Consider the following 27,931-nt stretch of genomic DNA (forward strand, 5'->3'; position numbering starts at 1 on the left):
GAGGGGTTTGTCATTGTCCAGGCGGAAGCTTGTGGAAGAGCAGGATAGGGATCCTGAGATTGCAGTTTTAAAAGAGACAGCTCTTTCTGAGAATGAAATTCAGAGGGAGTCAATGGGTTACTATCTGAAGGACTGGGTATTAATGAGGAAGTGGGGGCCACTTACAGTACCTGCCGATGAGGATTGGGCCGTGGTTCACCAGGTGGTGGTTCCGAAGGGTTACTGTACAGTAATTTTAAAGATGACTGATACAATGCCTTTAGGGGGTCATCTTGGAGTTAGAAAGACAGGGCACAAGATTATGAAAGAACTTCATTGGCCGTGTTTAAGAAAGGATATGGCGGTTTTTTGTAACACTTGTCACACGTGTCAAGTGGTAGGGAAACTGAATCAGGCTATCCCAAAAGTGCCACTTCGCCCCATACCAGCTTTTGGCGAACCTTTCTCCAGGGTCATTGTGGATTGTGTTGGCCCACTGCCAAAGACTGCAGGTGGCCACCAATACTTGTTAATCATTATGTGCGCTGCCTCTAGGTTCCCAGAAGCAATATTCCTCAGGAACCTAAAGGTTAAAACAGTGGTGAAGGCACTTATTAAGTTCTTCACGTTAGTGGGTCTGTCCAAGGAGATACAATCGGATCAGGGTAGTTACTTTATATCGGTGTATTCCAACAGATAGTTATGGAACTGGGAGTGAAACAAATTTTGTCCACTGCATACCATCTCCAATCCCAGGGAGCGATAAAGAGGTTTCACTCTACCCTCAAAACCATGATTAAAACATGTTGTATGGAAAACAAAAACATTGGGATGAGTGTATGCCTTTACTCCTATTTGCGATAAGAGATTTGATCCAGGAATCATTGGCGTACAGTCTGTTTGAGCTCATGTTCGGTCAGAGGCCTCGAGGACCTTTGACCTCACTGAGAGAGCAATGGTCTGATAAGGAAATGCGAATTGGTGTATTGGATTATGTCTTAGAGTTTTGAGGCAGGCTGAGCAGGGCTTGTAACCTTGCGAAACACAATCTCCAAGACTCCCAGGCTGATATGAAGCACTGGTATGACAGACAGGCGAGCGAGCAAAGCTGTGAGGAGATAAGGTCTTGGTTTTGTTTCCTTTGGGGAATAACCTTCTCCAGGCTCAGTTTAGTGGACCTTATGAAATAATGATGAAAATTGATGAGCTGAACTATGTTATCAGGACACCTGGTAGAAGGTAGACCACTCAATTAGTGCATGTGAACCTAATCAAACCTTATTTTGATTCTAAATCCGTACAAGTTGGGGTCATGACCAAACAAGACCCAGCTGCAAAGACTAGCCCAGAGATAACGGGGTAGTGTAATGAGCAGTGTCTGGTTTCAGCTCGACTCAAGAATGCTAGTGTTTTGGAGAACATAGACAGTAAAATTAACCACCTGGAACCGAAACAGCAGCAACAGATAAAGGAGCTAATTGGAAAACATTCCGATCTATTCCCAGATACACCGAGGCAGTGTAGTATAGCTACCCATGCTGTCATTGTGGGGCAAGCTGATCCAGTGAAACAGCACCCCTACAGGATGAATTTAGAATGTAGTAAAGTAGTGGAACAGAAAATTGAATATATGTTGGCCAATGGTATAATCAGGCCATCCACCTCTGTGTGGGCTTCCCCGTGCGTGATAATTCCCAAGCCCGATGGTACAATGAGATTTTGCACAGATTATAGAAAGGTCAACGCAATAATTAAAATAGATGCTTACCCTATTCCCAGAATAGATGACTGCATCGATAGGGTGGGAAAGGCTAAGTATCTAACAAAAATTGACCTACTAAAAGGGTACTGGTGCGTTCCCTTAACCGATAGGGTTCAAGGGATATTGGCATTTGTCACCCCCTCAGGGTTGTACGAGTATAATGTGATGCCTTTCGGGATGAAAAATGCCCCTGGGACATTCCAGTGTATGATAAACTCTGTGATTCAAGGCTTGAAGAGTACTGGGGCGTACATTGACGATTTAGTAGTAATGGAATGACACGTGGGAGGGACACATTGTAACAGTAGAGAAATTAATTGATCGGCTCTCTAAAGCTAATCTGAGAGTGAACCTTGCCAGGAGTGAGTTTGGTCACACCAGGGTCACATATCTTGGTTACGTAGTGGGCCAGGGTCAACTGGCTCCTGTAAAAGGGAAAGTTCAGGCTATCGCTGATGTACCCATTCCAGCGGGTAAGAGAGCATTGAGAAGGTTTTTAGGTATGGTGGAGTATCGAAAATTTTGCAAGAACTTTGTGGATATTGCCCTTCCACTGACAAGACTGTTGAGAAAGAGTGAACGATTTGTGTGGGATGAGCATTGCCAAAAGGCTTTCGAACGGTTAAAGTGTATTCACCATCCAGTGCTAAAGGCACCGGACTTCACTAAGCCGTTCTCCCTAGCGACGCACGCTAGCGATGAAGCTGCAGGGGCGGTGCTATAACAGAGAGGAGATGATGCTATTGAACATCCAGTGGCATACTTTTCCAAAAAGTTTAATGTGCATCAGAAAAATTACTCGACAATAGAAAAGGAATTGCTGTCCCTCATTTTTGCATTACAACATCTCGAGGTTTATGTTAGTCCCGCACAAAAGCCGTTAGTGGTGTACACTGACCACAACCCTTTGGTGTTTTTAGATAAGATTAAAGATCGAAATCGGTGTTTATTAAACTGGAGCCTGTGTTTACAGCAGTTTGATATCGAGATAAGACACTTAAGGGGTATGGACCATGTCACTGCGGATTGCCTATCCTGCTGTTAAAAATGCGGACGAACTGTGTAAATGCTTAACGTACACTCTGTGAAATAGAATGTAGTGCTTGGTGTGTAGAATCTGTGAGTGAGCAAAATTTTGTTCGAAGATCAAAATTTTCCCAAAAGGGGGAAGGTGTCACGCAGGTGAGAAACTGCTAGAAAGTTCAGCAGTCTAATGAAAAGGAGGCAATTAAAAGAGAGAGAGTACGGCGCGAGCTGGGAGGTCACCATGGTAACAGCTAACGGACGCTGGAATTTTGGATGGATTATAAAAAGTTGACCCTTCGGTCTGATAATGGACAGAGGAGCCACGACACGAGGGAACTGTGGAAGCTACCCGAGAAACCACTGGTGGAGTTTAAGACCACCACGAGGGTGGAGGCCACGAACCGATTAATTTCGACCCGTGATTACCAGTGTGGGTAAGTGCTTGCCTGTGGGGGGTCTGCTGGTGGTGAACCCGTGCTGTGGGTTAGTAGACCGTTCCCTAGAGGGGCTCTGTCCATCTGTGTGTGGGGGTCGCACGAGGTGACTCTGAAGACTTCGGAAGCAAGAACAACTAAAGCTGCCGACTGGAACAACAACTCAGTTAACTCTCTCTCTCTCTCTCATCAGTTCAAGTCGACGCAACACAAAGTGAATTGAACTGCTTAAACTTACCTGACATCGTAAGACTGATATCTACCTCCTGGATTGTTATTTTTGTATCCACACATATATGTATTGTCGTGGCTATCCCTCGAGGTCGAGGATGATGGTCTTTGTTCTGTTGATCTACTCAAGTGGCTTATGAGTCCAATCTTGGCCTTGAAAGTTCTTCCGCATTCAGGACAGGTAGTTCCAGATGGCAGATCGGGCTTTGGTTGTTGCCTCTCTTTCCATTTTCTTCTCTCTTCTTCTAATTCTGCACATCTGTTGGCTTCGAAAGTTGCTGTTCCTTCTCGGATGATGGCTTGCCAGAGTTTCCTGTCCTTGGCATTGGTTTCCCAATTGTTGATGTCGATGTTACATTTCTTCATGTTGGCTTTTAAGACGTCTTTGAATCTGTTCTGTTGTCCGCCTCTTTCATCCGAACAATATGACAGCTCCATCTTAGTTGGTTCTTGATGACGTAGGTTTCAATGCTTGTTGTTTTTGCTTCATTTAGCACACTGATGTTAGTTCTATCTTCCTAGCTGATATTTAAGATGTTTCGAAGACAGCATTGATGGAACTTTTCAAGTGCCTTCAGATGTCGTCGGTTTGTTGTCCAGGTTTCTGATGCATACAGGAGTGTTGGGATTACCACTACTTTGTACACTAACTTTTGGTGTCTTTTCGGATGTCACGATCGAAATTGTCTACAGAACAGACGGCAGACTTTCAATCTTGCCCGTCTCAAATCCAAAACGAAGACATCCATGAGTTCCCTCATCGAGTTCTAGTACGCAGATGACAACAGTGTTGCAACTCTTTCAGAAAACCACCTACAGCAGATTCTGACTGCCTTCAATCGTGCATACACGAAACTTGGACTTACCATCAATTCCAAGAAGACTCAGATCATCTATCAACTGTCACCAATTGAGACAAATTGGATAGAACCATCATTTCAACTTGGTGAAACAACCCTGGAAAAACATGAACCACTTTCCGTATCTTGGAAGTCACCTCTCCTCCAATGTTGACCTTAATGACGAGATCCAACATCATCTTAAATGCGCTGGAACAGCTTTTGGACGTCTCCGAACAATATCTATATCTATATAGAAAATAGTTTATCACCTGTATTGTATTATTTGGTTTAATTCGAAGTAGTAATAAATATAGTCTTAATATTAAACCAGACTCCAGGTGTGTTCCATTTCTGCTGGACCTTTTCATTTTGTCAAGGGTTCTTGACACCCTGTTCCCCGGGTGCTACACAACAGGACCCCACCACTAAACACATCTTTCCCTCTCCACTCCTCTCCGCTTTCCGCAGGGATCGATCCCTCCGCGACTCACTTATTCGCACGTCCATCCCTACGGATCTCCCACCCGGCACTTATCCCTGTAAGCGTAAGTGCTACACCTGTCCCTACACCTCCTCCCTTGCCACCATTCAGGGCCCCAAACAGTCCTTTCAGGTGAGGCAACACTTCACTTATGAATCTGTTGGGGTCATCTATTGCATCTGGTGCTCCCGGTGCGGCCTCCTCTACATCGGTGAAACCCGACGCAGATCGGGGGACCGCTTCGTCGAGCACCTCCACTCCGTCCGCCACAACAGACAGGATCTCCTGGTAGCCACCCACTTCAACTCTGCTTCCCATACCCGTTCAGATATGTCCATACATGGCCTCCTCTACTGCCATGATGAGGCTAAACCCACGTTGGAGGAGCAACACCTCATATACCGTCTAGGTAGTCTCCAGCCCCTTGGTATGAACATAGAATTCTCCAACTTCTGGTAATTCCCTCCCCCTCCCTTCCTCTATCTCTATTTTTCATCACCTCCCTCATAGTTCTGCCTCCTTCTACTATTGTTCCCCTCCCTCACCCCTTTGTCTTAAAAATTACTGTTTTTTTCAACTACCAGCATTCTTCAAACCCTCCCCAAAGTTCTTCCTTCAGTCCTACGAAGGGTTTCGGCCCGAAACGTCGACTAATCTTTTCTACTGATGCTGACTGACCTGCTGAGTTCCTCCAGCACATTGTGAGTGTTCCCCTGGTGCTACATCAGCCAGACCCTCCGGTGGTCTCCTAATTCTCTGAGACCCCTGTACCCCCTCACCTAACTCTTCAGGTTCAGACGCTACTGGGAATACTTCCGGTCTACCTGTTGAGGCCTCTCCCTACCTATCACTTGTGCCCACCTGCAACTTGGATCCCTTGGTCCCGTGGCCAAGCCCCACTTTATCCCTTGCAGGGTCCCCTGCAACCCAGGTAGCACCACAAGGCTGCTACAGATAGCTGCCTCCACTTCACCTGACTCAGCGGGAGAAGGGCTGGAAGTCTCTTCCTTGATCAATGGGGAGTTAGCAGAGGGCAGCATATACCGTACATCTAGGTCCTCATCCTCCGAATCAGTATCCCTCTTGGGTGAGGGCCAGCCTGACCTTGCCTGCTGTAGACCCTGCAGTTGCCCGCGTTTCCGCAGAGTCCTCTTACTAGATGTAGGCTCCAAGTTGGGCGCTGGGTCTACCTGCACCTCTTGTCCCGGGGCGGCAGGTTTGGCATTTGACTCTCCAGCACATAGAGCATAGCTGCCCAGCGGTCAGCCAGCTTGTGCTTTCCAAGTTGCCCCAAATTCCTTATGAGGACTCAGTTTCCCGGCAGGAGTTGGGAGAACCTCGCCTTTTGATCATACCTCCTCTTAATTCCTTGATTCTGCTTGGCAGCCGTGATCCCAGCTAATTCTTAAGCCCTTTTCAGCTCTCTTCTCGAAACAGACACATTCTTCAGATAAGTCTTCAGGAGTAAGTCACCCTCATCAGTCCCAAAACAAAGGTCAATGGGCAACCTCGCCTCACGCCCAAACATCAGATAATATGGCGAGTACCCAGTAGCTTCATTTCATGTACAGTTGTAACTTTGAACCAGATGCCCAATATGTTGACTTCACTTGCTGCTGTTGCTGATCTCCAGGGTCCCGAGCATGTCTAGCAAGATCCGATTAAACCTCTGGCTGGGGATCACCCTGTGGGTGATAGGGTGTGGTCCTCGACTTCTCAACTCTAAGCATGCCCAGTAACTCATGGATGAGCCTGCTTTTGAAATCCCATCCCTGATCACTGTGTACCTGCCTGGGAAGGTCATAATAGATTAAATACTTCTCCCGTAACACTTTTGCCACCATAAACGCCCTCTGATCCTTGGTAGGAAAAGCCTGACCATATTTGGTGTTGTGGTCTGTGATGACTAAGGCATTCACCGTGTTGCTGGCATCAGGGTCTATTGACGGGAAATCCATACACCCCAGGTCCAGAGGCCGTCTGCAAGTGAGACAAGGGAACTGCCCATGTAGGCAGTGTCTTCCGCTGTATGCATCGCATGCACAACTTGTAGTATTCTTTGACTACCGATTTCATTCGGGGCCAGTACAACCGGTCTTTTCCACCCCCAAATGTACAGAATCCTCATAGAGTAACTTCAGCACAATCCTCCGATACTTCTCGGGCAGAACAAGCTGGTAACGCCAAGGTTGGTCCAGGGGTGGCGTGACCCAGTATAGGATCTGGCTCTTCAACTCCAACCGAAGCCATTCTCACAATAATGGAGGCACCGACATGTGTTTCATCTTCTTTGCCAGAACCATGTCTCCCTTTTCGACCGCTGCCCAAATGCTTCCAGTGCTTGAATCATCTCGCTGAGTAGCTGCCACTTCCCCAGAACTCAATTCTGGCAGCTGATCTCTCTTCAGAGAGTCAGGTTACAATAAACTTTGGGAATGGCGTCATCAGAAGCTCCCAGTTGATCCACCGCTCGATCCTGCCCCTCCTTTCCCTGTCTCAGAAATCTCCGTTCCCCAGCTACCGCTACATCAGCACTGGTCTACATTAAAACGAGAGCTGCATCCGCCATTTTATCAAACCATTGCCCACAATTGCAACTTTAACAGTACTTAACAAGCAAATTAACAATTCATCCAGACTACGAATATCTACCCCACTGGTTCAATGCTGACGGTAATCACACAGCATCCAACAAAATCAATCCCAGGACAGTACTCCCACAATTGTAACTCTTGGTTTGGCTAGTGGCTTAATCTAGGGGATGATAGCCCCCAGCCCGGCCAAACTTAAGAAATCTCTTTTGGGTGGATGTTGCGCGATGTGTCCCCTGTTACGAATCAGTGCCACGAAATAACAAACAGTGCACCATATGCAATTAAATGATTGAGCTTTATAATTCTTAATTTGACTATATGGTTAGTAAAGAAACAAAAAAAGAAAAGTGCCCTTTGTCAGGAAAAAGTCTAATGCGCAAATGTTGGAGCTCACTGATAAGTTCGTCCACCAGCGACCTCCTATATCGTTGCTGACCTTCAGACACTTCCTCCAAGTCCACTTTGTCTGGCAGTCTACCGACTCTCTCCATTCGCATCTTCTAGTCTCTCCCTGGCAAAAGACGGCAAAATCCCTACTCCCAGACTCAGAAGAAAGAACAACATCCCTCTCATTGGATTGTCCCACAGCCTGTTATCTCTACTCATAACCCAAACATTATTGCTACAAAGAAACCATTACATTAGCAGTGAAACCTTACAGCGCATTACACGAGCAATACACAAAATGCTGGAGGAAATCAGCAAGCCAGGCAGCATCTAGGAAGAGAGTACAGTCGACGTGTCAGGCTGTCTTTGATTCCATTATGGTTCTTGGATTTACTGAGTATGCCTGCAAGAAAATGAATCTCTGGTGGAATTAATGAACCTTTGCTAAGATGTTGACGTTTCACTTTATGGAACTTGTAGGGGACAGTATTTCATTGTCCTAATAAATATTCTAAGGTCAATTATGCTGGTAGAAGGTAGTTGATTTGAAAGAGCATTATAAAGTTTAGAGCCACTCTACTACGTCATGATATAGTGTTAGGAGTTTACAGCAATTTATTTTCCTGAGATGGACATTTTCAGATTTATGGCAGTTTGTGTTGTCCTGAAGTTTTTTTATTACAAATTTTTTATTGCAATACCAACAAATTACATTCAATACAACCAGTTGCCAATTACATTTTGACTGTTAATCCCAACCACCCCCCAACTTCATCACCATCTCCCCTCCACTAACCAACTGAGTAGTAGTGCATACACACAAAGCATTCCTATTCTATACAATAGTAAGATTTTCTAATTTATCTGTGTTGCTCATCTTCCCCTGAATCTGTTGTTGTAAGTTGGTGGTGGAGCCCTGAGTTACCCTCTTCCCACCCCACCATCACCCCTCACATTCAGCCCTTTACTTTGTAACATCTGTAAGTGTCACTTAGCAATGTCAGTCACTGAACAATAACCGCCCCCTCTAGCACCAACAAATTAGAAAGGCAATTCTCATAGACAATCAAATTAGAAAGGCAGTTCTCATAGACAATCAAAGGAACAAGAAAAAAAAACCTGGACAAACCCGTTACCCTATATAATTAAAACCATTTCCGTCTCAAATATAATATACCACATAATCAAGATCCTAACTGCTGTCTTGCAAGAAACTGTTGCTTTAATAAACTGTTGCTTAGTGATGGCGCCAGTGACGTCTTATCTGGCACCCAGGAACGAAAACAAGTCTACTGGAGACATAACCCGAAATGAACATGTACAACTAAAGTTATTCAGAATCAGAACAAACTGCTGATTTTCAGCTTCATTCTTGATGAAGTATGACATTTAGGTATATTGAATATCACCTTAGAAAGTAAAAGATAAAAAGTATAAATCTAGGCGGACTTGTATCACTTTACCACGTTATCCTTGTACTAACAAGTTAACTGAGCCATTACCTTAAAACTCTGACCTGAAATACTCAGAGACAAATTGGCCCCTTAATTAACTAAATACAGAAGTGCAACGAATGACTTTCCAATAAAAGAATAACCAGAAAACTTCACACCCGTGCCTGTTAGATTGCACATACAGGCTGGTCCAAACTCTTAATGCAGTTCCATCTCCTCCCGGGGGGGGCGTGTGGACTTTGCCGAGGGTCTTCTTCCATATCTCTCAACACGGATGAATTCAGAGCTGCTTTCGCTTCCTCTGCAGAGTTAAACGACATCTTCATGCCCTTGATATTCACTCTCAAAATTGCCGGGTATATGAGGAATGAGTCGATCCCCCTTCTGTCAAAGCTTAGCGTGGATCTCCTTGTATCCCTGCTGTTCCTGCATTGTGCTAGGGCTGTAGTCGCCGAGGAACTGCAGCTGGGTGCCATCAGACAGAGTAGGTTTGGCTTTCCTCGCGCCCTCCAGGATAGCCTGCTGGTCGGTGTACCGTAGAAGCCTAAAAACCATGGTCCGCGGTCTTGAGGTGTAGTTGGAAAAGATTGTATGTGCTCTATCGATCTCCAGTGGAGTGCTTTGGGAATTCTTGAGCGCTGGAATCCAATTGGGCAACATCTCCTGGAGGTAACCTCTTGGATCGTCGCCCTCAGCACCTGTCGGTAAGTTGACCAGCCGCACATTGTTTCTCCTGGATCTGTCCTCCAAGTCGTTTAGCTTCTCCCATATCTTAGTCGCCTCCACAAGACAGGAGTTAGTAACTTTCTCATTCTTGCGTAAGCAAACCTGAATGTTGTCTATTTTGTTGAAGACCGTGCTAAATTTTTTAGCATGAATGTCCACTTGCTCCTTTAACGACCGGAGAATGTTGCCATTCTCTGCCATATGCTTCTGTATGGGGTCAAGAGCCTTTTCCAGTGACTCCTTCAGCATGTGGGCTACTGTTTCTTGCAGCGATTCCATCTCCATTGCCATTGTTTGCTTAATTAGCATAGCTATTTCCTCGGATGAATCGCTAGCTTGGTGTCGTCTGCTGATATCTTGTTTCCTGGTTGAATTTCGATCTTTTTTTGAGGTCATGTCTTTAGTTAGATCTTTCTCCAGCTCAATCTTGTATTAAGACTGTCTATGAGACCTAAGGAACTTGAAAAAGGAGGGTTATATGTCAGCGCTCAGTGCTGTGCTGCCATCTTGCCTCGTGCCTCGCCGGAAGTCATTGCTGTCCTGAAGTTTATAGTTTGTGCTGGGATTTCGATCCATCTGTAACTGCAGCTGTCTATAATCTGTTCAAATAACAATCTACCACAATCTGACTTGGCACATTTTAGTAGTCTATGCACGTGAATAGAGCTTTGCAAGCTGAGCCTGGGCCTAATAAGCATCCAGCTAAATATACTTTGCAGCAGGAGACAATAAATTCAATCAGTAATGGGATGCTTGTGGGTTTATCTTTCCACATATTCCAAAGCCTGTGGATCCTAAAACCACTAAGTGCTACACATAGAAAATGCTGGAAGAACTCAGCCGGTCAGGTGGTATCTACCTAAGTCAGGGGTCATCAACCTATTTTATGCCATGGACCAATACCATTAAGCAAGTGGTCTGTGGACCCCAGGTTGGGAATGCCTAATCTATGTACCACTATTGTTTTGGCGCAAACTTAGCCTTGGGTCAGACCAAATATCAGATAGCAAATCATACTTCTTTTCTAATCTGAGCAGTGCAGTTACTTCACCCTAGAACAATAATATAAGACAAATTAGTTTGTATAGCAAATGAGAGGAACAACAACTTAATTTCAGTCTGTGCTGTTACTGTGCATTGATTAGAACTGGGAAGGCACATTCTGTATAATGAAACGTGGCCTCCTATAATTTATTTACAGCATGGAACAAGCCCTTCCGGCGGAAGAAAATGCACCATCCAGCAACCCCACTATTGAACTTGCAGGTTAAGGCTGGTGAGTCTCAGTGACTTCTGGCTGGTGGCCAATGAAACAAAGAAAACAACTAAATACCTTGTTAATCACACTTTTTCTGGTAAACGATCATTGCAAACAGTAGCATATTTCCTTTGGTTTTGAAGGCAATTTGATGTGGCAGAACCAAAGCAAGGCAGCAGGCCTATTGCCAAGTGTGAGAAAGATTGATTTAAGACCCGGGCCAAATTGGAAAGGTCGGGTACAGGCCGAATCAAGGCAGCAGGATCCAGGCCCCAGAGCTTATCAAAGCGACAGAACCCGAAGTTTGGACGACAACTTAAGCACTGGGCCAGATTGAAAAGATCAGGGTGTTGGGGCCCAAGATGAGGGATGAGCCTGTTCATGAGGTTTACTCAGTACTGTGCTGAACTAAGGGCCTGGATAGACTCTCTTTGTGGACTTCAGTTCAGTATGCTATTTGCTGACATTTATTGTTTGCATGATTTTTTTTTCTGCACATTGGTGTTTGACAATCTTGTTATCTACCGCTAGGAGTCTTTTTTTTATGGACTGTACCTTGTTATTAAGAGAGAGAGGGGCGAAGACTGCTTTGAGATGGTGTTATGGTTTTTCTGCAGCATGTTTACACTTCTGCAAGGACACTGGCGGCTTCTAAGTTCTTACAGAGAGAAGGGAGGAGCTACTTGATGGACAGCTGGTGTTCAGCATGGCGAGATAAATAGAAGGTCAGATGATAGACTCATAGACACATGGTTTTGAACACTGGATGAGCTTGGTTGTGCCCACAGAAAGGTGGGTGTTTGGAGGATTGGTCAGGTGAATCGATCAGTGGCTCTTGCAGTGTGGGAAAGGTGTGACCAGTGGGAAGTTATTTGTGTGTCCAACCCTCGCCTGGGTTGATATCTCACCCGCAGAAGGTGGTCTCCTTTTTGTGGTGACATTCGGTGTTTTTAAAGGAAGAGAGGAGAGATAGTTTTGAAACAGAAGAAACCTAGTGACAAAAAGGTCACTGTTTGGACTCTCTCTCTAAGTAGCCCGTGAGGGTGAGTTTGAGTTCCATTCGAATACGAAGGTATGACTGTCACGTAGTTAATCCACAAGAGTGGGTTCTCTGGTGAGGGGAGTACTTTTGTGAATACCACTTGTGTGTTACCCTTGTTTGGGTGTGGTAGTTCACTGAAGAAAGGCACCCCTGTGGCAATCACTGTTGGAGTTATTTCGTATGTTGTGGAACTGGGTAAGTGGCTATCACGTTGTGTGTTTGGGGTTGGTTCCCTTGAAGAGGGTCCCCTTAGTGATAGACTACTGTTGGTGATAATCCTTACGTCGATTCTGTTGGAGTATCCTGTGGCCACTACTTTGGAATGACCCATAGCTGAATTCGGGTGTGGTACCACTTGTTGAAGGATATTCGTTGAAGATCACTGTCGGTGATAGTTTGTGTGTGGAGGGGAACAACTTCGGAGATAAAACCTACTACTATTGTTATTTTGTATTGCTGTCGTGGAATCTGTGGAATATCGACGTAATTGCCTTCTCTCGACATTTACCCTGGATTACAAATATCTCTCTCTCATTGCCTATTCCGTGGATGAACTGAACTTTCATACTTTACCATCTCATGACTCTAAGCCTTGTTCCCCCCAAGCTCAGTAGTTTGGGAGATATATCTACACACATATATACACATAACACTGCTAACTTGTTTGATTTATCTGGTTATATATGACTGTATTGCATAGTTACTAATAAATAGTATTAGTTAATAGCAATACCAGACTCCAAAGTGTTTTCTATTTTCTGCTGGTTCTTTAACCCGTCATGGGGTACGTGACAATCTTTTTTAATGGGTTTTTTGGGGTTCCTTTTGTTTTGTGGTTATCTGTAAGGAGACAAATCTCAAGGTTGTATAATGTATACATACTTTGATAATAAATGTACTTTGAGCTTGAATCACAGGACCAATTAATCTACTAATCAGAGCAACACTCACAAATTGCTGAGGAACTCAGCAGGTCAGTTAGCATCAATGAAACTGAATAAACCGTCGCTATTTCAGGCTGAGACCCTTCAGCAGAACTGGGGAGGAAGCGGGAGGAGGATAAACTAGAATGTGATACGTGAAGCCACGTGGGTGGGTCGGGGAGGATGAAGAAAGAAGCTGGAGGTGATAGGTGGAAAAGTTAAAGGCTGGAGAAGAAGAAATCTAATAGAAGAGAGTGGACCATGGGAAAAAGGGATGGAGGAGGGGCACCAGGGGAGGTGATAAGCAGTTGAGAAGAGGTAAGAGGGGGAAGCTACCAGAAAATGGAGAAATTCAAGTTTATGCTAGCAGATTGCAGGCTACGTAGACAGAAAATGTGTTGTTTCACCAACCTGAGAGTGCCTCATCATGGCAGTATAGGTGGCTAAGGACCGACTTATTGCAATGGGGATGGCCACTGGGAAATCCTGCTTTTCCCTGTCGCTTTAACTCTATCCCTGCTAAGGTGGCGGGAAGATGGGGTGAGTGTAGTTGTTTGGAAAATGGAGGAGATGCAGATGCGAGCAGCATCAATGATATTCCCCTTGTTCTCGCCTACCACTCTGATTTAATTTCTGATTCTTGGGGTTCTTCCAGGAGTCAAGAATGATGAGTAGTCTTAATTCTAAGATTTCAGTTCATTTTAGAGTACAAACAAACATGCTCATACAAAGAAAATTTAAATAAAGAGTTGAGGAACAATGCTAAGCGGTGTACGACAAAGGAATAAAGAAGCTAAGGTGCCAAGATGGTGTTTCTGAAAAATCCCTCCTCACTTTTATAGATAACATAAAGGGAAATTCCTAAGATAGGAATAAATTAGTTAATAGGCTACATAATTAAAGCAATTACATCACATGGGTAATGTGCTAATACTTAGCCAGTGAAAAAAACGAGAAAGGTGATAAACCATTAGTTTAACTGCTATACCACTTTCTGCCAGTGAGTGGGGATGATTCACCACCACATGCTCTGAAAATAAATGAGTTTGTTAAAAGTACAAATCTTCTCATATAGTACTTTTTAAAAAAACAGTTTCAACAACCCCATGAGCCGCCACATCCAGCAAGTCATTCTCCACAATTTCCGCCATTTTCAACGGGACTCTACCACCTGTGACGAGAATACACATAAATTAAGATGTTTGCTGGCCTGGGCTAGCATCAGTGGCATCAGCAGTTGGTCTGCCACCTGTCCTCAGGGAAAGGAGCGATAAGGAACAATGAAGCAGCATCTGGAGATGTGTAATGAAGGGACGGGAGAGAGGGCTGTCTAGAGCGGCTCCCCCTTTTGAACCCTGAGCTGTTTGAAGTGATGGACAGGCGATCTGGAGATGTGTAATGAAGGGACGGGAGAGAGAGCTGTCCGGAGCGGCTCCCCCTTTGAACCCTGAACTGTTTGAAGTGATGGACAGGCGATACCCCAGCAGGGGGATAAAAAGGGACAGGTTCGCTAAGGCAGGACACGCACGACACCCGAGGTAACGAGACCCTGGAAGCGGTGCGCCTCTCACGAGTCGGTGGGAAACTCTTGGACGGCTGATCGGGGGATCAGCTTTAAACGCACAGGGTGGAAAGGTACGATCAGCGGGAACCCGGTGTGTGTCCACCCTCGCTTGGGTGCCGGGTTCACTGCAGAGGATCAACCGCATCTGGAGGAGGGGTCACAGTCGGTGACCTCAGGTGACATCACAAAGGACTCGCCCGAAAGCTGCTTGTGAGCAATATCGCCGGTCTGTGAGTGGAAGCCGTTCTGAATGATCAGTCGTTCTCGTTCTCTCTCTCCTCCCCCCACGTTGTCCATTGCCATGGCAACAATTACTGCGAACTGAACTAAATTGAACTGGACTTTGTGTGTCACTTTGAACTTGATCATTTACCCCTAGACAATGATAGAGCTTGATTGATCCTGTTATCTTAATTCTGTGCACATGTGTGTTTATCATTGCTGAACTGTTGCATTTATTATCCTTTCGATTACTGTGTTGCTTGTTTCTTTAATACAACTTTCTTAGTTCTAGTAATCCAGACTCCAACTGAGTGATCCATTTCTGCTGGTTTGGCAACCCACTTACGGGGTACGTAACACACCAAACACATCTTTATTTCACCACCCAACTCCCTCCCACTTTCCACAGGGATTGCTCCTTTCATTGTTGCCTTGTCCTCCTGGCACTTAGCCCTGCATGCGGAAGAAGTGCTATACCTGCCTATTCACCTGCAAATCTGTTGGGGTTGTCCGGTGCTCCCGATACAACTTCCAATACATTGGTGAGACCCGTCATAGATTGAGGGGCAGCTTTGTCCATCTACAAAAAGCAGAATTTCCCAGTGGCTAACAATTTAAATTCCAATCCCCATTCTCATTACAACATGTCGGTCCATATTCCATCTTGGCAGCCTCCAACATGACGGCATGAATATTGATTTCTGCAGTTTGTGGTAATTTTCCCCCCTCCCCTTTCCCTCTTCTTTCATTCCCCATTCTGACCCCCTCTTACCTTTTCACCTCAGCTGTTTGTCTCCTCCCATTGGTGCCCCTCCTCCTTCCCTTCCTCCCGTGGTCCACTGTCTCTCATATCAGATTCCTTCTTCTCCTGTTGCTTACTACCTATCACCTCCTAGCTTTTTATTTCATCCCTCCTCTCCCACCTAACTGACTTCACCTATGCCCTTCTAGCTTATACTCCTTCCTCTCCTCCTCCCCCCACCTTATTCTGGTTTCTTGCCCTTTCTTTTCCAATCCTGATAAGGGTCTTGGCCCAAAAGGTCAACTGATTAATTACACTCCATAGATGCTGCCTTACCTGCTGACTTCCTCCAGCATTTCATGTGTGTTGCTCCAGATTTGCAGCATTTGCAGGATCTCTTGTGTTTATCACCAATACGTCTTTGGAATGTGGGAGGAAACTGGAGTTCCTGGAAGAAACCCACATATTCAAGGGGAGGACATACAAACTCATAACAGATGGCATCGGAATTGAACTCAGAACTCCAACACCCTAAGCTGTGATAGCGTTGTGTTAACCATTACACTACCTTAGTGTCCGTTTATGAATTAAATGGCTTTAGTCCAATTATCCATTTGCCTCAGGCATTTATCATTAACTTGACAAAACTTGGAATCTGGGTTAGTTCTCTAAAAATCCTTTTGAACCCCAATAGGAAATGATTGTTATCTCATTTCACTCCATGGTTAGCACACTTTTATTGTGCTAACCAAGGAGTGAAATGTGATACCAATCATTCCTTTATTATACAGAAAACCAGAATATTCTTTTGGTACCTTATGTTATGCTAGTAACTCTTGACTAACATTCCAAGAATTGAGTTTAAGTTTTAACTCATTTAAGTTTGCTACACTATCTGAATTGAACAACCAGGTATCAGTAAAAGGTGCCATGTGCTGTAACAATCTCTAAGACACAGTGAGTTCCTTCATGTTTTCAATTTAAATAAATACATGTATATAATGAGGGGAGAGAAAAACATTGCAGATTTTATATTTTGTTATGATCATGGTAGCATACTGCCTAATGAATTACTCATAATGTTTCATTGTACTCAGGACTATTTGCTTAAAAATATTGTACAGGATAGTTGTCCAAAGTGAATTTATTATCAAAGTACCTAAGAACATGAATTGTAAGGTGTCCTTGAAAGTGAGTCTGTTGTTGTGGAATCAGTTCAAAATAGTGGTGAATGAAATTATCCATGCCGGTTCAGGAGCCTGAAGTACGTTAGAAACTGTTCTTGAACCCCTGATGTTATGGGACCTAAGGCCTCTGTACCTCCTGCCAAATAGTGGTAGCGAGATAGTGTGGCCTGGATGGTGGGACTCTTTGATGCTGCTTCTTGTGCAGTGTGCTGTGTAAATGTATGCATTAGTAGGGGAGGGCTTTGCCTGTGATGGATTGGACTGAATCCACTACTTTTCCAGTCCTGGGCTTTGGTGTTTCCATACCTGGCCAGTTTGGATACTCACCACTGTGGTTACATGGCAAATCTATGTAAACTTTAGGAAGGTAAAGCCACTGTATTAACTTCTTTGTGAAGGCACATATGTGCTAGTCCAAGGACAAATCCTCTGATATGTTAAGGCAAGAAATTTACCCTATTCAAATGTTATTTGGTGTTTAAAAGGTCGAAGCACTATAATAATTTTTCTGGGAAGAATCCTTGCAAATTTGTTTGAGATTGTGCAAGTATCATGTGACCCTGCATTTGAGTAACATAGTCAAGATGGAAGGGTTCATTTATGAAACTGGAGCAGGAATGTCCTTATTTTCTATCAATTGCTTTTATGTTTGTTAGTTTTTGTTTTTAGATTTGTATCTGAAAAATGTTATAAATGAGATACTACGATCTGAAGGTAAACATTAAAACCTGATTAGAGGCATTTGTTTATTAAGTTTTTACGCAGTATAAACTCTAGTAATGGTTTATCTACACCAAGCAGCAGATTGCAATTTCATGCTATTTAGAGTTTGCAATGTAATGAACTACTTAAAACATCTCAGTAATGTGGTTGGGACAAGAGGGGGACAAAGGAGCAAAGATGATGCCTAGCGTATTTTTATACCACAGAGATGAGAATAAAATTCATTCAAATCTGTCGTAAATAATTAACCAATTAGAAAGCACCTATTCAATACTGCAATACCAAGTTAACTAATGAGAGAACACTTTTTCAAGTAATGCAGTGCAAAGAAACTTCGAGCTTTCCAGAATTATACTTTGTATAGTCGCTAGAGACATTAAATTTCTATATACATATAAGAACTAAAAATACAAGCAAATAATTAATTGTTAAACTGCTAAGAAAATAAGTCTATCTAAGAATTGAACATTCAGATCCAACAAAGATAAACTAAATTGATAAACTTCTGTTGTCTAAAATTATTAAGTTTAAATATAGGAAGCATCTTGCCTCATTTTCATAAATTTCCATCAGTCTTAAAAGGATCTAGTAACATCTAGCTAGGTATGATGTTGAAGGATTGTCCATATGAGATTTGCAAACAGCCCAATAACTTCATCATGTAATTATTGTGATGGTTGAAGATAGTTTCCCTTCTACCATTACACCAATTACATGGTGGAATTATTGGGTTGTTGTCAAATCATGGAAATTAGTTTTTAAAATCAGTAAAACTTTAACAGACTATAATAGCATCTGATCTTGATTTATTCCAAAATAGTACAATATTTCAGGCCTCAAGCTTCAGAAATGCTTTTCCTCAGATGCTTGGCGTAATAGAATGTTGCTTGTGAGAAACGAGAAGTGGTCAATATTTTCCAGGATCTCGGCATGATGGATGATGAGATTGTACAGTGGATTAGGTTGTTGAAGAGCTTTGTTCTTCAGAAGTTCAAATGTTCATTTTAATACAGAGTACAACCTGAAATTCTTTCTTTGTTCACAAAACTTTTTGCTGTTGGACTCCGGCTATATTCCCCGAGATACAACACTGGGCGTCACAGGAGGTCGTTCCTGCCTGTGGCCATCGAACTTTGCAGCTCCTCCGGTGAAGGGTCAGACACCCTGAGCCAATAGGCTGGTCCTGGACTTATTTCCATCTGGCGTAGTTTGCATATTGTTGTTTGATTGTTTGTGGTTTTTGTATTGCTATATTTATGCTCTATTCTTGGTTGGTGTGGCTGTAACAAAACCCAATTTCCCTCAGGGTCAATAAAGTATATCTATCTATCTATCTAACAAGAACCCAGAGAATGAATGTTAGAAAAATCAAGGCACCCCTCCCCCTTTGTGGGCTGCAAAGATCTTAAGTGAACAAGATGATGTCTTGGAGAGCAAGCTCCAAATGTATAAGCTGAAGTCACCCGATTACTGCTGTCAACTACTGAGGTTAGGCTGACGTTGATTTTGGTGTGGAGATAATATAGGTTGTATAGTTTTCCATTGGTTCTGTAGAATATTTGCACACCAGTGGTAAGCGAGTTGAAGGTGAGGTGTAGAAACATGGTTTCTGAAATGAAGCAATCAAATCTTCTGGACAGCAATGGTCCATCATCTACTCATGGTGAAGAGATGAAGGAGATGTAGGAGGGCAGAGTGTCAGTCTGACATTCACACGCAAGTACACATCTGTGCAGCAGAGCGTACTTACAGTTACTGTGAATTCACTTGTCATTGAATCAAGACTACAGGGTAGGTGATGTGCAATGGCAGCCACACATAAAGATGCCCATATGTGAAATATTTTTCACTTTAGGTGATCGCAGTAGAAGCAAGTCATCGTCAGCCGTACAAGACTGCGGAAGTGATGATAATTATAGGATTTAGCCAGTACTTAATCATAATGCTAAATATTTGCCCACCTGCTTTAAACTTGCTTTCTTAAATCCTAATTAGGACATCTTTTATCCATTGTTACCTTTTAGATTATGAAGACACGCAGTCCTCTTTTATTGTCATTTAGTAATGCATGCATTAAGAAATGATACAATATTTCCTCCAGTGTGATATCACAAAACACAGGACAGACCAAGACTGGAAAAAAAACTAGCAAAACCACATAATTATAACATATAGTTACAACAGTGCAACAATACCATAACTTGATGAAGAAGTCCATTAGCACAGTAAAAGTTCAAAGTCTCTCAAATGTCCCACATCTCACGCAGACGGGAGAAGGAAGAAAAACTCTCCCTGCCATACCCGACACAGTCCGACTCTGAGTCATCCGAAAACTTCAAGCTCTGATCAACTCTCCGACACCGAGTACTAAGCGCCATCTCTCTCCAAACGATTCTATCTCCATCTCGGTCGCTAACAGCAGGCAAAGCCGAGGATTTTGAGGCCTTCCCTCCAAAAGATTCCCAACCGCGCAGTAACGACAGCAGCCAACGAGCATTTCAGAAATTTTTCCAGATGTTCCTCTGTGCTTTCACGTCCATCTCCATCAAATCAGAATTGTCCACGGCCCTTACTTAATGGATACGATATCCTTTTTCACCTGAGGGCTGCGCACGCACAGCGCACTGCTTCTCTCTCCTCCCGCCGACTTGTTTGCCTTTCCAAACAAAGCAGCTTTAGGACAAAAAATAACAGAAGCCAGAATGACCAAATAGAATGTGTATGAGGAAAAACTCCAGACCAACCATGTACATTCCTTCAAGGCTGAACTTAGCAGTCCAATGTGATTGGATCTTGAACTCCTCTAGTACCTTTTGCTGCTTTACCTTTTATTAAAGATGATCTCATCTACACAATTATTTTGCTCATCATTCATATAGCCTGGAGCTGTCTAATTTCATTAAACCTGATTTGATATAATAATACATTTACTATTCTGAATTCAGTTCCTTAATTCATTAACCAGTGATAATATGATTAATATCATTTAATTCAGATTATTGAAATATTTTTATTACTAAACTGAATTATTTCCTGATTATATGTTTTATTACGTATTGAGTGGTTTATGTTCCTCAAGGCTCCTCTTTAATCGTAAAATCTTGACCTCTAATTTTCATTGCTCATACTTGCATGACTTTAAAGATGCTTTTTGTTTTCAGCGTTTTTTATGTATTCCTTTTGAACTACATCAACCAGAAATACACAATTATTTCTAAATTATGTATATTTAGATCATTTTTAAAGCCTATGACTAAGCTTTAGTTTGTCAGTTTGGTTTTGTTTTACTATAATTTGTTTCCCTACCTTATTGTTAAGCAAAGGAAACCTGCATTTCTTTTGTTTCTTCAGAACAGTTATGTTTATAATTCTGTTACTTCTGTTTTATATTAATGGTCATTTCAGTTATCAAACTTCATTTAGAATTTGTGGCATGTCTAACATTAAAACCTTCCTGCAGAACTATAATTTCCTCCTTTCCTGTCGATTATCATATGCAAGTTTATCAGACCTGCAATTCATTTCTCTGGCCAGGTCATTTGAATGCAAAAGAGCAGAGCCTCCAAGTACATGTTGTCAGCGTAATTCCTTGCTCCAGTTTTGGAGGTTGACTTCAAAGCTCTGCCATCTATTTGCATCTGGTGTTTGGTCCAATTTCTTTTAATCACATTGTGGAGCTAAATCTGAATCTCCTGTAGATTTTAATTCTAGTGGTACTTCTGGGTGAGGCTTTGACAAAGTACATATTACTTGCAATGTGGGAATCTTGGTTTTTGAATTTGCTGAAAGATTTTTCAAAGATATGTATTTACATGATGAATATCACAAATTCCCAATTACCTCGGGCACTTGAAATCTTATTAAATATTTCTGAACAGTGTGTTGCAGGAAATAAAATTGAAGTATTTTGATAGTGTGACCTTTCTGCTTATATGAAATATACCTTAATTTCTTTAACATCTGATGAATTTGTACTCATTGTCCTGCAAGTATCTCCAGTCCCCACACAATAGGATAGATGCCATGTGAACCAGAGATCTTTACTTTCCAGTCCTCCTCATTGGTTGTCAAAGCTCTCAAGCCACAGAGCTCTGTTATGTTTGAAAATATTCTGGAAGTTTGTGTCTTATTTCACAGTTCTTTGAGGCCCTCTTAAGGTGGAAACTTAGTGTTGCAGGACTGCAATCATATGTGGACCCTTAGAAGTCGAAGTGTCCAAAGAAAAGGATTTTGGCACCTGTATATAAGACCACAAGACGTGGGAGTATTCGGCCATTCAGCCCATCGAGTCTGCTCTGCCATTCCATCATGGCTGATCCCAGATCTCACTCAACCCTATACATCTACCTTCTCGCCATAAACTTTGATACCCTGACCAATCAGGAACCTTTCAACTTTCATTTTGAATATACCCAGACTTGGCCTCCACCACAGTCTGAGGCAGTGCATTCCATAGGTTCCAAAAATAACTTTCTAAACGGTCGCCCCTCAAATTTGAAGCTGCCTTCTAGTTCTGGGCACCCCCACCATAGGAAACATCCTCTCCACATCCACCTTATCTAATCCTTTCAACATTCTGTAAGGTTATGGAAAGTGTGGCTGACGTGTTTCATAATGTCATTAACTTGTGTTGAGCATAAAATGTGTCTTGCCAACCCAGCTGTGGCTAGTACATATTAAAACATGAAGCAACATGGTACATTTCTGCATTAAGCTAGAGTTACAAGAGAATGTAATTGAATATAATTGAGTTTGGGAAATGCCAGGTAACATGACAATGGCAATGCCTGTGGAGAATTCTTGATCACAATAGCCTGCTGCATTGTGTCTTTGGCTAGGAGCTGAAGTTCGACAATTCGTTCAACAAAGTGTGCAGAAGATGCTGCAAAATGAAAATGGGGCAAAATCTTGCTCTAGGACTGCATTGCCTAATGTGTAATTCAATTTTTTTTTCTCCAGCCTACTTTGATTACAAAGAGGATTCTGCATTTCCAAAGCCCCCATCATATAGTGTGGCAACTACTCTTCCTTCATATGATGAGGCTGAAAGAACAAAAGTTGAAGCAACCGTGCCTCTTGTCTCTGGAAGGGTGAGTATCTAATGTGTGCAAATATATCACTGGTTAGCTGCCTTGGACAAGTGATGTGTGTAGTTTGGCCTAATGCATTAGCTCTCCACTGTTGTCTTTCTCTGAAAAATAAAACCCAATATACTGATCTCTAATCTGATGTTTGATTTATACCATCTGTAACTTCATCTTTCCTTTAACAAGACATGTTAAAGTGGTCTGCCCTTTGAAGAGAAGGTACCGTTTGTACTTCTCTAATATGATAATGCGGACAGCAGTGGCAAGCCAACCAAAATCTATTTGTCAGTGCAGGACTAATTTAAATGATGCCCAACAATTTTGGGGAAAATAATAAAGGACATCATTTAAGCCTGATTTCACTGATCATGGAATCAGATATTTTAATTCCACTCCAGTAACAACAGTCTTTAAATATTTAGTCAAGTAGGTTCAAGTTGATATTTCTTCCTTTTGCAGTAAGATTTATATAAGCTTTAGGAAACGCAAGTTATAGTTTCTCCAGCTCTTGCACATGTTAGAACTTTAATCTGCATTTGTGAAGAACTCAAATCAATGAACTTGTCCCTGCCTATACTAGTTTAAAAACTGGATTTCCCTTGGGCATTCTTCTTTTACTGACAGTATCTAGAATGTTATTTTTGGAGGGGGCTCAGAATTATTTTACCTTTGCGTATTGAACTTCAATATACAATGCTACAGGGAAATAGCCATCTTTCCCAGAAGACCATAGAGAACAGTCCCCCATGCTCTATCTTCTAATTAAAGTTTAATTTGTCTTTTGACATGAAGCAATTACATCCTATCATAACTTCCATAGGTATCTATGTTTATTTAGAAAACAATAGTGGGATGAATTCATTTTACCTTGGCTCTAGCCTTTTCTGCACACAATAAATTCCATGGATTAGTTATGGCCATCTTGAGTCAATGTATACAAGAGTCAACCTCATTACTGTTTTATTGATTCATAGGTGATTGATTTTAGTATGAATTTAAATTTCCCCAACATAGTACTCTTTGAATTTAGTATGACGTTTCAAAGGCCTCAATAAGTCTAGACAGTGGATGAGGTGCTGTTATTTGATTTTATGTTGGGCTTCATTTGTACAGTGTGGGAAGTCAAAGACAGAGAACTGGGATGGAAAATTGAAGTGAAAGTGAACATAGCTTGACCACCCATGTGCACAGAACCGGGATGTTTTGCCAAGTATTCATCAGTCTGCGTGTAGATTCTCCACTTTTATGAAGATTACATTGTGAGCAGCACATGCAATATACTAAGTTGAAAGAAGAGCAGATAAGTAGCTGTTTCACCTGGAATTAGAGCTTTGGTGCCAGGGTGGAAAGGAAAAAGATAAAAGGGCGGATGCTGCATTCCTTACAGTTGCATGGGGAAAAAAATGTCAACAGAAAGGTTGGTAGTGAATGGAAGCAAGAATCTGAGAGTTAGTAGTAACAATCCCTTTGGAATGTTGAAAAAGAAAGGAAGATATGTTAGCTGGCAAATGAGTGGATGGTTTGTGGAATATGGAGGCTATTGGAGTGGAAGGTGAGGATAAGGGGAATTCTATCCTTATGGGTAAGAAGAGAGGGGGTGATAACAGATGAGGTACAAGGGGTATCAATAGGAAGAGGTGCAGTTGACGTTTCGGGCTGAGACCCTTCGTCAGGACTAACTGAAAGAAGAGCTAGTAACCCTCGTACCCCATCCATTATTGCCCATCCTATGGGCTTCCCCCTTACCCCTTTCTTTCTCCCTAGGCCTCCCATCCCATGATCTTCTCATATCCTTTTGCCAATCAACTGTCCAGCTCTTGGCTCCATCCCTCCCCATCCTGTCTTCTCCTATCATTTTGGATCTCCTCCTCCCCCTCCCACTTTCAAATCTCTTACTAGCTGTTCTTTCAGTTAGTCCTGATGAAGGGTTTCGGCCTGAAACGTCGACTGCACCTCTTCCTAGAGATGCTGCCTGGCCTGCTGCGTTCACCAGCAACTTTTATGTGTGTTGCTCATTATAGTAAAGGTGGCTTTGCTTTATTTGAGAACCTGCTTTATTTTCGTCCTTTTGTAATTGGTTTATTATTGTCACGTACTGAAATACAGTGAGGAGGTTTGTATACTATCCAGATAGATCATAAGTACATCGAGGTATTTAAAGGAAAGTAGAATGCAGAATATAATATTACAGTTGCAGAGAATTATGCAATGCAGTTAGACAATAAAGTGTAAGGGCCGCAATGAGGTAAACTAGGAGATTTCATCATTGAGCATATGAGAGGTTTATTAAAGAGTCTGATAAGAGCAGGATAGAAGCTGTCCTGGTGGTCTGTACTCTAAAGCTTTTGTATCCTTGGACCAGTGAGATGGCAGGGAAGAAAACATTGGCTGTTTTCCCAAGGTAGCAAATGTACAGAGAGTCACTAGTGAGAGCCTAGGTTTGTGTGAGTAGTTTTTTTTTCAAACTATGCTAATCTTACTGAATTATGATCCCTACCAGGGAACAATAATTTCCACTAAAATGCCCTCAACCTGTCCAGCTTCATTCCCCAAAAATAAGTCTGCACCTGCTGCGTGCTTGCTACATACTACCTGGAAAAAATGGCATCCTCGCATACAATTTACAGATCCTATCACCTATTAACCTTTTGCACAATTTCTGGTTAACATTTGGGTTATTGAAATCTCCCTCCACTACTTCCCTTAAGCGTTGTGCTTGTCTTAATCTACATCCAGTTTGTCATCTGTCTCCTTCAGATTGTTTGGTCTATAGTATAATCCCAAAGTGTGATTGTATCTTTTGTTTATTCTTTGGTTCAAACCATAAATTCTCATTTACTGATCATTAAATCCCCTCTCTTCATTCCTGATTTCATCTCCTGCTGTGGCTCCTTTGTAAACCCCATAATCAGTTCTTTCCCTTTAAGTCAAATTTCAGTAACAACTTAAACATTCCATTCCAATAATTTCCAGAAAATGTAATCAACTCATCTGAGTTATACACTGTACTGTTTCAGATGAGGATTTAACATTTAAGCACAGCCCAACATATTTTGTGTACACTTTTAACATTTGTTTTCTCTACCATTCAAAATATATCAGTAATTTTCCATATTTTTATTTTTGCCTTTTGGCACAAGCAAGAGCTCTATTTAAATCAGCGGTCCCCAACCACCGGGCCGCAAAGCATGTGCTACCGGGTTGCTAGGAAATGATATGATTTGGCGAAATGAGTCAGCTGCACCTTTCCTCATTCCCTGTCATGCCCACCGTTGAGCCATTATGCATGCGAGGTCATTACCTGCGCGTCATCCATGTCAGCGCAGGAAGGAGATCAACTCCTCGAGCTTGCAAATGACGGCGAGCTGAAAATATGTTTGACATAACATCTCTGCTGGCATTCTGGATCAAAGTCAAGGCTGAATATCCTGACATAGCCACAGAAGCTCTGAAAACGTTGCTTCTATTTCCAACATACCTCTGCAATGAATGCAACAAAAACTAAACTGCAGAATAGACTGGACATAAGGAAACCCCCCCTTCGAGTATCGCTGTCTTTCCCATCACCCCTCGATGGGATTGCGTTGTTGCAAGGAAACAAGCCCAGGGCTCCCACTGATCCAGCGATATTGGTGTGTTGCGATGATTTTATATGTTCATACGGGGAAAATTTGTGCTGTGTGTTTAATATCCAAATGTTACTTAAAATGTTATGATGCTATTGACTTATAAGTGACTTATATAACCAGATAACAATTACAGCACAGAAACAAGCGATCTCGGCCCTTCTAGTCAGTGCCGAAAGCTGCTCTCACCTAGTCCCTCCGATCTGCACTCAGCCCATAACCCTCCATTCCTTTCCTGTCCATATATCTATCCAATTTTTCTTTAAATGATAATACCGAACCTGCTTCAAACACTTCTACTGGAAATTCGTTCAACACTTACTTCAAGCTCCCTTGTCTTCCCCTGATAATTGACTTATCACTATATTCATGCGAGGGAAATAATGCGCTGTGTATTTAATATTAAATTCGTTAGATAAACCCTTTTAGAAAGGAAATTGAGTGTATTAGCCATTTATCACCTATATTCCGGTCATGATTAACAACCCCGCCCCCCCCCCCCGGAACAGAATGGCCAAAAACGATTTGCAGAAAAAAAAATCGGCACATCCACGCATGCGCACTGGTGCCCGCGCAAGGCTTCATGGTCATTGTAGTCTTTCTCGGGGTAAACCCAACGTATTTGACTGCTACTCTTGTCCATTGGCAACCCTACCTCCAACCCCCCAGGTCAGCCGGTCTGCAAGAATATTGTCAATGTTAAACCGGTCCGCAGTGCAAAGAAGGTTGGGGACCCTTGATTTAAATCATTTTATATACTGGGGAATCAATGTGAATTCACAGTAGTAAATGTTACCCAGAATCACTTTTTAAAAAAAAAATCCATCAGCAATTGTGACATTGGCTAATCTTCCCTAGTATCTCCAGCTCCAAAAGAGTTTAATCTCTGTGGATTTTATATGCACAAGCAGTATTCAGCAACTTGACATCTCCTGTTATCCATGACTGCATGTTTTGTTAACCCTTCCAAGTTTTGTTTTGTCCATTTAAGTATGTAAATGTTAACATTGTTACCCAATAAGGACTAATGTGACAAGTATTAAAGAAATGCCACAGAAAGGTAATTTAGCATTCAAAAGAAGATCAAAGTTAAAACTAATGAATATATTGTTGCTGAATACTGCTTGTGCATATAAAATCCACAGAGATTAAACTCTTTTGGAGCTGGAGATACTAGGGAAGATTAGCCAATGTCACAATTGCTGATGGATTTTTTTTTAAATGTGATTCTGGGTAACATTTACTACTGTGAATTCACATTGATTCCCCAGTATATAAATCCATGACTGCATGTTTTGTTAACCCTTCCAAGTTTTGTTTTGTCCATTTAAGTATGTAAATGTTAACATTGTTACCCAATAAGGACTAATGTGACAAGTATTAAAGAAATGCCCTGTAGCACACCACAGAAAGGTAATTTAGCATTCAAAAGAAGATCAAAGTTAAAACTAATGAATATAATTGTTACGAAAACATAAATTACCTGTTGAATATTTCTGGAATTTTCTGTTTTTATTGAACCTAATTGATCACTTCCCATAAGTGTTACATTAGCTTCAGTTGCATGGAAGTTCAAGGTGAAAGATTTGAAACTAATTTTTCAGAAATATTGGCAGTCACTGTAAAAAAAAAATTAGTGAA

At 42.2% G+C, this 27,931-nt stretch overlaps 1 protein-coding gene across 1 annotated transcript in view; it reads left to right on the forward strand.

Moving 5' to 3' along the window:
• The window catches only part of LOC134349184 (NEDD4 family-interacting protein 1), a 58,581-nt gene that overhangs the window by 12,313 nt on the left and 18,337 nt on the right, over positions 1 to 27,931 (forward strand). The window contains exon 3 of the mRNA XM_063053131.1: positions 22,537 to 22,667. Coding sequence (XP_062909201.1) covers positions 22,537 to 22,667 — 131 coding nt within the window. The remainder of the gene's footprint in view (positions 1 to 22,536; positions 22,668 to 27,931) is intronic.

Source organism: Mobula hypostoma, chromosome 7, assembly GCF_963921235.1.
Source record: "Mobula hypostoma chromosome 7, sMobHyp1.1, whole genome shotgun sequence".
In the NCBI taxonomy this organism is placed as follows: domain Eukaryota; kingdom Metazoa; phylum Chordata; class Chondrichthyes; order Myliobatiformes; family Myliobatidae; genus Mobula; species Mobula hypostoma.